The sequence below is a fragment of the Eubalaena glacialis genome, chromosome 17 (assembly GCF_028564815.1).
Source record: "Eubalaena glacialis isolate mEubGla1 chromosome 17, mEubGla1.1.hap2.+ XY, whole genome shotgun sequence".
Classification (NCBI taxonomy): Eukaryota; Metazoa; Chordata; class Mammalia; order Artiodactyla; family Balaenidae; genus Eubalaena; species Eubalaena glacialis.
Genome location: NC_083732.1, coordinates 63,807,891 through 63,821,172, shown reverse-complemented (window position 1 = coordinate 63,821,172; position 13,282 = coordinate 63,807,891). Strand labels below are relative to the sequence as shown.

General features: G+C 34.6%; 1 protein-coding gene across 3 annotated transcripts in view; it reads left to right on the top strand.

Annotated features, from left to right (window-relative positions):
* CSMD3 (CUB and Sushi multiple domains 3) overlaps positions 1–13,282 on the top strand; it is a 1,197,799-nt gene that overhangs the window by 518,629 nt on the left and 665,888 nt on the right. For all 3 annotated transcript variants that reach the window (XM_061171997.1, XM_061171996.1, XM_061171995.1), the window contains one exon: positions 8,385–8,509. In XM_061171997.1, coding sequence (XP_061027980.1) covers positions 8,385–8,509 — 125 coding nt within the window. The remainder of the gene's footprint in view (positions 1–8,384; positions 8,510–13,282) is intronic.

The following is a 13,282-nucleotide window of genomic DNA, read 5'->3' as shown; positions in this document are numbered from 1 at the left end:
TTACAACAAATGCTAAAAGAACTTTTCTAGGCAGGAAACACAAGAGAAGGAAAAGACCTGCAATAACAAACCCAAAACAATTAAGAAAATGGTAATTGGAACATGCATATGAATAAGTACCTTAAATGTAAATGGATTAAATGCTCCACCCAAAAGACATAGACTAGTGAATGGATACAAAAACAAGGCCCGTATATATGCTGTCTACAAGAGACCCACTTCAGACCTAGGGAAACATACAGACTGAAACTGAGGGCATGGAAAAAGATATTCCATGCAAATGGAAATCAAAAGAAAGCTGGAGTAGCAATTCTCATATCAGACAAAATAGACTTTAAAAGAAAGACTGTTACGAGAGACAAAGAAAGAAACTACATAATGATCAAGGGATCAATACAAGAAGAAGACATAACAATTGTAAATATTTATGCACCCAGCATAGGAGCACCTCAGTACTTAAGGCAAATGCTAACAGCCATAAAAGGGGAAATCGACAGTAACACAATAATAGTAAGGGACGTTAACACCCCACTCTCACCAATGGACAGATCATGCAAAATGAAAATAAGGAAACACAAGCTTTAAATGATACGTTAAAGGAGATGGACTTAATTGATATTTATAGGACATTCCATCCAAAAACAACAGAATACACTTTCTTCTCAAGTGCTCATGGAACATTCCCTAGGATAGATCATATCTTGGGTCACAAATCAAGCCTTGGTAAATTGAAGAAAATTGAAATCATATCAAGTATCTTTTCCAACCACAATGCTATGAGACTAGATATCAATTGCAGGAAAAAATCTGTGAAAAATACAAACACATGGAGGCTAAACAATACACTACTAAGTAACCAAGAGATCACTGAAGAAATCAAAGAGGAAGTCAAAAAATACCTAGAAACAAATGGCAATGAAAAGACAACAACTCAAAACCTATGGGATGCAGCAAAAGCAGTTCTAAGAAGGAAGTTTATAGCAATACAGTTCTACCTCAAAAAACAAGAAACATTGAAATAAATAATCTAACCTTACACCTAAAGCAATTAGAAGAAGAAGAGCAAAAAAAAAGGTAAAGTTAGCAAAAGGAAAGAAATCATAAATATCAGATCAGAAATAAATGAAAAAGAAATGAAGGAAACAATAGCTAAGACCAATAAAACTAAAAGCTTGTTCTTTGAGAAGATAAACAGACTCACCAAGAAAATAAGGGAGAAGACTCAAATCAGTAGAATTAGAAATGAAAAAGGAGGAGTAACAACTGACACTGCAGAAGTACAAAGGATCATGAGAGGTTGCTACAAGCAACTATATGCTAATAAAATGGACATCCTGGAAGAAATGGACAAATTCTTAGAAAAGCACAACCTCCTGAGACTGAACCAGGAAGAAATAGAAAATATAAACAGACCAATCAGAAGCACTGAAATAGAAACAGTGATTAAAAATCTTTCAACACACAAAAGCCCAGGACAAGATGGATTCACAGGCAAATTCTATCAAACATTAAGAGAAGAGCTAACACCTATCCTTCTCAAACTCTTCCAAAATATAGCAGAGGGCAGAACACTCCCAAACTCATTCTACAAGGCCACCATCACCCTGATAGCAAAACCAGAGAAAGAGATCACAAAAAAAGAAAACTAAAGACCGATAACACTGATGAACATAGGTGCAAAAATCCTCAACAAAATACGAGCAAACAGAGTCAAACAGCACATTAAAAGGATCATACACCATGATCAAGTGGGGTTTATCCCAGGAATGCAAGGATTCCTCAATATATGCCAATAAATCAATGTGATATACCATATTAACAAATTGAAGGAGAAAAACCATATGATCATCTCAATAGATGCAGAGAAAGCTTTCGACAAAATTCAACACCCCTTTATGATAAAAAATCTCCAGAAAGTATGCATAGATGGAACTTACCTCAACATAATAAAGGCCATATATGATAAACCCCCAGCAAACATCATTCTCAGTGGTGAAAAACTGAACCCATTTCCACTAAGATCAGGAACAAGACAATGTTGCCCACTCTCACCACTATTATTCAACATAGTTTTGGAAGTTTTAGCCACAGCAATCAAAGAAAAAAAAGAAATAAAAGGAATCCAAATCGGAAAAGAAGAAGTAAAATAGTCACTGTTTGCAGATGGCATGATACTATACATAGAGAATTCTAAAGAGGCTACCAGAAAACTACTAGAGCTAATCAATGAATTTGGTAAAGTAGCAGGATACAGAATTAATGTACAGAAATCTCTTGCATTCTTATACACTAATGATGAAAAATCTGAAAGAGAAATTAAGGAAACACTCCCATTTACCATTGCAACAAAAAGAATAAAATACCTAGGAATAAACCTACCTAAGGAGACAAAAGACCTGTATGCGGAAAACTGTAAGACACTGATGAAAGAAATTAAAGACGATACAAACAAATGGAGAGATATACCATGTTCTTGGATTGGAAGAATCAACATTGTGAAAATGACTATACTACCCAAAGCAATCTACAGATTCAATGCAATCCCTATCAAACTACCAATGGCATTTTTCACAAAACTAGAACAAAAAAGTTCACAATTTGTATGGAAACACAAAAGACCCCGAATAGCCAAAGCAATCTTGAGAAAGAAAAACGGAGCTGGAAGAATCAGGCTCCTGGACTTCAGACTATACTACAAAGCTACAGTAATCAAGACAATATGGTACTGGCACAAAAACAGAAATATAGATCCCTGGAACAGGAAAGCCCAGAGATAAACGCATGCACATGTGGTCACCTTACATTTGATAAAGGAGTCAATAATATACAATGGAGAAAAGAGAGCCTCTTCAAAAAGTGGTGCTGGGAAAACTGGACAACTACATGTAAAAGAATAAAGTTAGAACACTCCCTAACTTCATACACAAAAATAAACTCAAAATGGATTAAAGACCTAAATGTAAAGCCAGACACTATAAAACTCTTAGAGGAATACATAGGCAAAACACTTTATGACATAAATCACAGCAAGATCCTTTTTGACCCACCTCCTAGAGAAATGGAAATAAAAACAGAAATAAACAAATGGAACCTAATGAAACCTAAAAGCTTTTGCACAGCAAAGGAAACCATAAACAAGACAAAAAGACATCCCTCAGAATGGGAGAAAGTATTTGAAAACAAAGCAACCGACAAGGGATTAATCTCCAAAATATATAGGCATGTCATGCTACTCAAAATCAAAAAAGACAAACAACCCAATCCAAACATGGGCAGAAGACCTAAATAGACATTTCTCCAAAGAAGATATACAGATTGCCAACAAACAAACGAAAGGATGCTCAACATCACTAATCATTAGAGAAATGCAAATCAAAACTACAATGAGGTATCACCTCACACCGGTCAGAATGGCCATCATCAAAAAATCTACAAACAATAAATGTTGGAGAGGGTGTGGAGAAAAGGGAACCCTCTTGCACTGTCTGTGGGAATGTAAATTGTTACAGCCACTATGGAGAACCGTATGGAGCTTCGGCAAAAAACTATACATAGAACTACCATAGGACCCAGCAATCCCATTACTGGGCATATACCCTGAGAAAACCATAATTCAAAGAGTCATGTACCACAGTGTTCATTGCATCTCTATTTACAATAGCCAGGACATGGAAGCAACCTAAGTGTCCATCGACAGATGAATGGATATAGAAGATGTGGCACATATATACAATGGAATATTACTCAGCCATAAGAAGGAACGAAATTGTACCTTTTGCAGAGATGTGAATGGACCTAGAGACTGTTATACAGTGTGAAGTATGTCAGAAAAAGAACAACAAACATCGTATATTAATGCATGTATTTGGAATCTAGAAAAGTGGTGCAGATGAACCTATTTGAAAGCAGAAATAGAGACACAGACATAAAGAACAAACGTATGGACCCCGACGGGGGAAAGGATGGGTGGGATGAATTGGGAAATTGGGACTGACATATACTATGTATAAAATATATAACTAAGAGAACCTACTGTATAGCACAGGGAATTCTACTCAGTGCTCTGTGGTGACCTAGATGGGAAGGAAATCCAAAAAGGAGGGGATATATGTATATGTATAACTGATTCACTTTGCTGTACAGCAGAAACTAACACAACATCATAAAGCAACTATACTCCAATAAAAAAAATTAAATCTGTTCAATCATTTATTTTGAAATGTTCTATCAGATTGAATAGCCTACTAAACCAGAAGGTTTTATTCAGCTAGGCAGGACACATGTCTCTTCAGTGGTGACAAAGTAATTACAGTGGGTAGAGCGTGTATTCCTTTATTGTCACTTCAGTAATTACTGCACACTTTCCTAGAAATACATATTTTTAATGAAACTTAGTTATAAGTTTTCTTTAATTTCTACTCAAATATTAAAGCATTCATAAAATGAAAACATGGTGTGTTTGTTAAAAATACCCATTTCCTGGATATTATTGACCTTGGATTCTGCTGAAGAGACTGCTTATTTTATTGATTTCTGCTTTCTTTGTGTTGTTTTGTACTTTTATATATTTGGTCTAGAATATGTTAAAGTGTAGCTGTGATCCTGGATGAAGGTGCTTGCAGACGCCCAAAAAGAGTCTTTCCTTCAATAGTGGGGAATAAATTAATGGCTTTCACAACTATTTGTATGACTGAGAGAAATAATTGAGTGTCCTATATGTGTTTGCCATGGTATACTTTATAAATAATATTTCATTTCATAATCATGACTGATGAGAAAGCTGAGGCTTAGAGAGATTGTTATTTTCTCAAGGCCATAAAGCTGGAAAAGGGAAGAGTTAGGATTTGAAAGATCTGACTCTGCAGTTTAAACTGTTAACGGCAACTGTAAACTACTTCCCCCAGTGTATTAATTGGAGAAAAAGTTGTTGGGATTGTTAATCTTTTGGGGAGGGTGGGAAAGGTAGAAACTTCAGAGACCATTGCTGCCAGTTTTTGGTATAGATGTAGTAGCAAAGCACTTAGGTGATTATTACAAATTGCCTGTCTATAGTTTTCTATAATCAAAAGAAACAAGCTTAAACACTTGTTACTTAAACAAAATGCAATTTATTACTTTTAGTAAGAAGAGCCTGGTTAAACTAGAATATTATAATCATCTGTGACAAATTCCCTTGATGGAATCATTAATTCATTAAATTCTATGGACCAGACTTCTGTGGGCCAGATTTTATACTAAGGTCTCTTTTTTAATGTTTTACCATTGTGAGTGTCTAACCACTAACTCCCTAGTACAGATCACCATCGCATCATCTCCCTGAGAGCTATGATTACTGCAACAGCTTGTTATCAAACTCCCTGCTTCTGCCTTTTCCTTCTTAAAGTTTATTCTTCAACTAGCAGATGATATCACTTTATAACATAAAATAACATAATGTCGTTCCTTGGGTTCACAGTCCTATAATAACTGCCCAATTCTCGCAGAGTAAAAGTTAAAATTCTTACTATGGTGTACAAATTTATAAATGATCTGCCCTCAATCTCTTCCTTCTTCCTTAACTTAATTTCATACCCCTGTCCTCTTCATTTGTGTGCTCTAATCACATTACTTTCTGGAACACAACAAATGTGTCAGATGTAGGAGTTTAGTACACGTGAATTGTAAGCAATTTAAATAGCCCTGAGAGAGTATCTTACCCAAGAATAGTTTTGTCCAATTATAGGGATATGATATCTCTGGACTTGGCCATTTTAGACAATAAATCTGCATTAAAATACACATTTCACTTTATTATATGTACAATAAAAGCATGTGCTCACTCTCAAAAAATATGTATTTAACAATTTACTGTATACTAGGATATGTTTCACAGTTTGGAAAAACAAAATACATAAGTGTGTGAAGTTTGTCTGGTGAGATGAGAGACACAATAAGTAGACAGTGCATCAGATAGTGTATAGGAAATAACATGGAAGAAGATTATGGATTAGGATTAGCTGTTTTGTAGAGAATAGTCAAGGAGGACCTTATGGATACAATGAATGAAAACAAGAAGTGAGACTATGACAGATATGGACTCCTAGAGGAATAATTTTCCAAACTGATACAAGAGCAAATGTAAAGATCCTGAGGCAAGTTTATGCTTAATAATTTCAAGCCAGAGCAAGGAAGCCAGTGTGGCTTAAGAACAGAGATTGAGAGAGAAAATGGTAATAAATGAGTTATGAAACTTAACGTGGGAAGATCACATAGACTATCTGTAAGGTCATTGCCTTTACTCAGAGTGAAATGGGGAAGTATTAGAAGATTTGACACAAAAGAAAGGCACAATTTGAGCTAACTTCTAAAAAGATTGCCATGTACACTATTGAAAATGGATTGCAGAGAGTCAAGAACAGGAACAGGCAACCTATAACACAGCAAAGAGGACTATTGTCATGAACATAAATGAGAAATTATGGAGGCTTAGATCACTGTAAGGGTGAGAAAGCTAGGTTCTTGATTTTGAAAGTATTGCTCACAGGAGCTGCTCAATGGGGTGAATGTGAAAAGTAAGAAGAAAAAGAGTCAGGAATGACTCTGAGATTTTTAGCCTTCATCTAGGATAGTGTTTCCATTTACTGAGACGATGAAGTAAGAAAGGGCAGAGAATTGACCATTAGGTAAACTTGGAAGGCTGCTCAGGCTAATAGCATGGTCTGTTACTTGGTTATAGGGGTGTTCAATTCATGATAATTCACTGATCTCTGCATCTTGTTTTGTACTCTTTTCTGAATGTGTTTTATATTTAAAATAAAACCACTTTTTAAAAAGAAAGAATGAGAGGAAAAAAATGGCTCCAGAGGAGAGTAGATTCTAACACCTAGAGATTTTTACCTATACTAAAACTTTCTTTTCTTTGCCATTCTGCCTCTTAGTTCAGGTTTTTTGTCATCTTTAGCCTAGACCAGAGGTTAGCTAGCTTTCTCTATAAATGTTTAGATAGTAAATATTTTATACTTTGTAAGCCAAAGAGTCTCCATTGCAACTACTCAGCTCTGACATTGTAACATGAAAATAGCCATAGACAATGTGTCAATGAAGGAGTGTGCCTGTGTCCCGATAAAACTTTATTTATGGACATTGAAATCTGAATTTAATAAATTTTTACATTTCATTAAATATTATTCTTTTTGTGATATTTGTTTCACATGTTTGAAAGAGTAAAGACCATTTTTAGCCCCTAGACTGTATAAAAAAACAGGCAGTAGACCAGATTTAGCCTGCAGGACGGACATAGTTGCCAACCCTTGACCTAAACTACTTGATTTATTGTTTTACTGGCCTCCCTTTCTCTAATTAATCTTCCTTTTACACTGTCCACCATACTGTTCCAGAGATATCTTTTAACAACACAAATGTGATGATGCAATCCCCCTGCATGACAAGTTCAGGAAGCTGAACAGGAGCTGTTCAGGCACTGGCTGAGTGAGAGGGTGCAGGTAATGTTCTCCAGGAAGAGGTGGCAGGGAGAACAGTGCAGGCAGAAAACAGCATGGCATGCACAAAAACTGTCAGCTGCTAGAGGTGCTGATGACATGTGGCATTGCGTTAGGGATGAGATGGAGAAACTGGCAGGGACTTACTGCTGGAAGGCTTTTTATGCAACATTAAGAAAATAGGATTTTTTTTTTTTTTTTTTTTTTACTGGTGAGTTACTGTTTAAGGATTTTAGGGGGGAAAAATGCATGGTCAGTTGTTTTTTTTTTTTTAATTTCAGAAAAAAAGATCCATTACCCTTAGCAATTAGGATTTTAAAAAAATGATCATTTTGGTAACTTCTCTTTCAGCGGAAAGGGAAGCAAAATCCAAATTGCAATAAGTTAAATAAGAAATGGTGGGTGAATTTTATCTAAAAAACAATCAGCACAATTTTGCAGCCCTAACTGTATATGTGTGTCTGTGGATGGACATACACGTGTCCAAGTAAATACACATATAAATACCTGCTAGAGAAGTACTATAATGTGGTATGAACACAAGCACTGCATTCAAGTCAGAAAGTCCACTTTTTGCTTGACATTTACCACCTACTTAAGATGGGAAATTTAGTCAATTATTTAACCTTGGCTTCTACAACTAATAACAAGATAATTAAACTTGATGAGAGCTTTTTGCAATTCCTACGAATACCTGCATGTTATTGATTTATAGTAGATTCTTGTTTGTGATTTTTATTATATATTTGTACAAGTCATATTTTCATATTTTGGTTTCTAAAAAGAACAATCTTTTTTGTCACTGTGGAACATTTTTGACCTATTGGATATTGCCAGTAGAACCGGAGCCTAACCATTATGTTATATTCTTCTAATACTGTTTTTTAATCCTTTGCTCAATTTTAGCCTTGGATCAACTGTGCAGTTCTCTTGTGATGAAGATTATGTCCTGCAGGGTGCTAAGAGCATCACCTGTCAACGGATAGCTGAAGTCTTTGCTGCTTGGAGTGATCACAGGCCTGTATGTAAAGGTAAAGAAAAGTCTTTAAAACAAAAATGCTCTCTTAACACATTTTAATAGTTTGAACTTCATTCCACTGAGTATAAATTTCAATTGAAACTTTGAGTGTAATGCAGGAAACATTTAGCTCATGTATTTAAGAATATTTATTGAAAATCTGTAATATGCAAACCACTGTGTCAGATTCCCAAGGAGTTCCCAATCTAATAATCATATAGCAACAAATTGGAACCTTAAAATATGTAATACAAGGCAGTGGTAACTTTGTTGGCCTTTTTTTTTTTAATCATGAATTACCATGTATAGTCATTGATGTGGATATAAATTTTTTTAAACCATAATTGCACCTCCACTTGTATGATTTGCCATTTGAATTGCTTATGTGTCCAATAGTAGTGATGTTGGTGCCAGTGGAGGTGGAGCACTTGTTCTATAATTAGTTAATTTAAACTAAGACAAATCATTGAGTGCTCTGGCTTTTCATATTACCAGTAATTGCAGATAAGATTTACTTCCACCACCTTCCTACAAATTAAATATTTTCATATAAATTAAATGAGGCCTTTTTATTCTAAACTTTATTTAGCTATATTTGAGAATGAACACCTCATTCTGGCTTACTGGCTCTCTTGTTGCTTGTTTGTTGCGTTGTTGTTGTTATTTTTAATAATGACATCTCTGCATATTTCAATGTCTTAGTACTCAAAATTCCGTTAGCTCTTCATCTCCCTCAGGGAACATTTTCACTGAGTTGCCACACTCTGTATAGTCCTCTCAGACAGATTCTGGTGAATAGAGAAGGGATAGATTTGAGAGCTCTCATAAAGGGAAAAAGACAAAGTATTTGACAACTAGTTGGATATGGAAGGAGAAAGTGACAAGAAGGAGTCAAAGTTGATATTCAACTCTATATGAGACTAGAAAAATGTTACCCTGTTAATAAGTATAAAAAAACTGAAAATAATGGAATTGTGTAGGAGATTTTATCATAGGCTTAATTTTGTAGGCACTTAGTATGTGTCAGGCATTGTGCTAACCACTACATGTACTTTGACTCATTTAAATCCTCAAAACAAACCAATGGAGGCATTATTATCTCCATTTTAGAAATGAGTATTGTAAGACACAGAGAGATCCAGTCACTCACCCAAGCTCAAATGTCTGTAAAATGACAAAGCCCTTAAGAAAGACTATTCATAGTTTGGGGAGAGAAGCAAGATTTCAGAGCATTAAAGAAGGAATAGAAAATAAGAAAATGGCAGCAAATAGGTATATTCTACTCACTTGACAATGGCAACCCAGGGTAAGAAGAACAGAGAGCCTAGATTTTTCTCAGGTTCAAGTAAAGCTTTCATGTCACAGGTAGATGTTTATTCATTACCTTTCTCATTATCAAAGGCTTACAGAAAACGGTACTGATGAACCTAAGTAGCAGGGCAGGAATAAAGATGCAGATGTAGAGAACGGACTTGAGGACACAGTGGGGGAAGGGGAAGCTGGGACGAAGTGAGAGAGTAGCATTGACATATATACACTACCAAATGTAAAATGGATGGCTAGTGGGCAGCTGCTGCATTGAACAGGGAGATCACCTCGATGCTTTGTGATGACCCTAGAGGGTGGGAGAGAGGCTCAGGAAGGAGGGCATATGGGGATATATGTATACATATTGCTGATTCACTTTGTTGTACAGCAGAAACTAACACAAAATTGTAAAGTAGTTATACTCCAATAAAGATGTTAAAAATATAAAATAAAATTCATAGTCACAATTGAAGAAGAAAAGGTTTACAAAATGCCATATAGTGCAATAGCATTAAAAAAAAAAAAAACAGTGAAATAGGGATAATGAGAAAATAAGGTAAAACAGTTACATGATCCTAAACAAAAGCTTATGTACAAGTTGGTAAAAAACTTTTAAAAAATTTTTTATTGAAATATAGCTGATTTACAATGTTGTGTTACTTTCAGTTGTAAAGTGATTCAGTTATGCATATAAATATATAAATATATTTTTTACATTATCTTCTATTATTCGTTGTTAACAAGATATTGAGTATAGATCCCTGTTCAATACAGTAGGTCCTTGTTGGTTGTCTATCTTATGTATAGTAGTATGTATATTTTAATCCCAAACTCCTAATTTATCTCTCTCTCCCTCTCCCCTTATGGTAACCATAAGTTTGCTTTCTATGTCTGTGAGTCTGTTTTGTAAATAAGTTCATTTGTATCCTTTTTTTTAGATTCCACATGTAAGTGATATCATATGATATTTGTCTTTGTCTGATTTACTTAGTATGAAAATCTCTAGGTTCATCCATGTTACTGCAAATGGCGTTATTTCATTCTTTTTATGGCTGAGTAATATTCCATTGTATATCATCTTCTTTATCCATTCATCTGTCGATAGACACTTAGATTGCTTCCACGTCTTGGCTATTGTAAATAGTGCTGCTCTGAACATTGGGTTGCATGTATCTTTTCAAATTATGTTTTTCTCCTGATATATGCCCAGGAGTGGAATTACAGGTTCATATGGCAACTTTTAATTTTTTAAGGAAATGCCATACTGTTCTCCGCAGTGGCTGCACCAGTTTACATCCCCACCAACAGTGTAGGAGGGTTCCTTTTTCCATTCTGACCGGTGTGAGGTGATACCTCATTGTAGTTTTGATTTACATTTCTCTAATAATTAGTGATGTTGAGCTTCTTTTCATGTGCCTGTTGGCCATCTGTATGTCTTCTTTGGAGAAATGTCTATTTAGTTCTGCCCATTTTTTTATTGGGTTGTTTGTTTTTTGATATTGAGCTGTATGAGCTGTTTGTATATTTTGGAGATTAATCCCTTGTCGGTTGCATCGTTTGCAAATATTTTCTCCCATTCTGTAGGTTGTCTTTTTGTTTTGTTTATGTTTTCCTTTGTTGTGCAAAAGCCTTTAAGTTTTAAGTAAAAAACTTTTAAGAATGGCTTACATGTTAAATATGACAGCTGCCAAACAAATTTAAACAACATAAGTTTACATGAAAACCATTGTCTATGAAATATGACAATGACACAACAAAAACAAACTTTTTCCTGGCTTTAAGATATGAAATATATTGCATTGTTTTTTATAAAGTGGACACTGAGTAATAAATATTGTGGGAGTTACTCTCATCAATGTCTGGGCAATGAATAGAACAGTAAACTGTTTAAAGTTGATTTCTTATGATATCCTCCACTCAAGACAAATTATAGATATAAGGGACAAAATTGAAAATCATGGCTTCAAAATGGTGGCATCCACATATCCTGCTTCAGTTTTACATAAATTATATGTGTGCATTTTTTATGGCAAGAGAGAATGGGAAAATAGAGGATAGAGTCAAGAAAAGGAGATTAATGTTAATGCAGAAACAAAGTCTCACATAAAAAGAGAAGTTATAGCCAGATCATGGAATTTAAGGTTTACGTAAAATGAGATTGAGACTATAAACCATCTTTTTTCATTCAAGACTCTCATTTCAATAAAAAGAATGAATCATATTTATTATGATTGTAAATTGTTCAAAGGCAAAACTAATGTTATATTATTTTGTTATTTTTCATAAACCCTGTAACACAAATAACAGCTCTGTGTTGACAAGTCTCAAGAAATATTTGTTGAATATTACTGTATGATTATTTTCTTTGATTCTAAGATAGATGATTGAAATATGTATATGTAAACATATACATATATAGAGAGAGAGATATGCATATATATTTCATTCAACGGTCATCAGTCATTAGTTGGGAGGTATAAAATTTTAATGTTCAAGATTCATATATTATTATTTTATCTTATCTCTGCAGATATTAATCATTTATACACAAATTTCTTTGCTCATTGCATGCAGGGCACATGTGTGTGTGGTTTATAAAAAAAATTTGCTAGTAGAAATTACTGGCTGTGGTGTTGGAAACAGTAATGGAGGTAAAATGCTGAAATTGTAATTGAAGTTTTAAAGTGACTATCCACAGTGAGTCTGAACAAAGAATAGTTTTCATGTCTCATGGGTGCTTGGACAGAATAAATATGCTTTTTTCTAGACAGCAGCATAAATAGCAGTATCAGTGCACTGCACCTTTGAGAGGTCATTAATATAGCTGCTGTCTATGTATTGCATGGTTGAGCAATCAAGAAATGGTGATTTTTAAGGGACTGAAAGTTCACACAAACAGCAAATTATAAATTAAAAGAAAAAGAACAATTCAGAAATTAATATTAATGGATTTTACACAAACTCAGACAATAATTTTTTTTCCCTAAATGGGTTATTTATATGAGATATTTGACAGTTTACCATTACGGATACAATTATTCCTTTGTTGGAAATGCAATAGATATCCCAAAGCTAGAGCGTATGCAAATAAGCAGATTTATGCACATGAATGGTATATAGAAAGTTTCAGACATTCATGTTGTTCAATGAAATAGCATTTATTTGAGAATTGATAATTTGTTAACTGGGAAACATTTAAGAAAGTGAATCTTGATAGATTGGACAAAAATTTTTTTGACTAATTTTCAGTCAGTATTTATTTAGCTGGCCCCAAGAAACGAATGTTTTTGTCTGTTAAGGCACAATGGCATGAGCCATTCATGGGAGTAATGGAAGAGGTGATTAAGGCAAGATTAGAAAAGAAGGCCAGAGACTTCCCTGGCGGTCCAGTGGTTAAGACTTTGCCTTCCAGTGCAAGGGGTGTGGGTTCAATCCCTGGTTGGGGGAGCTAAGATCCCACATGTCTGGTGGCTGAAAA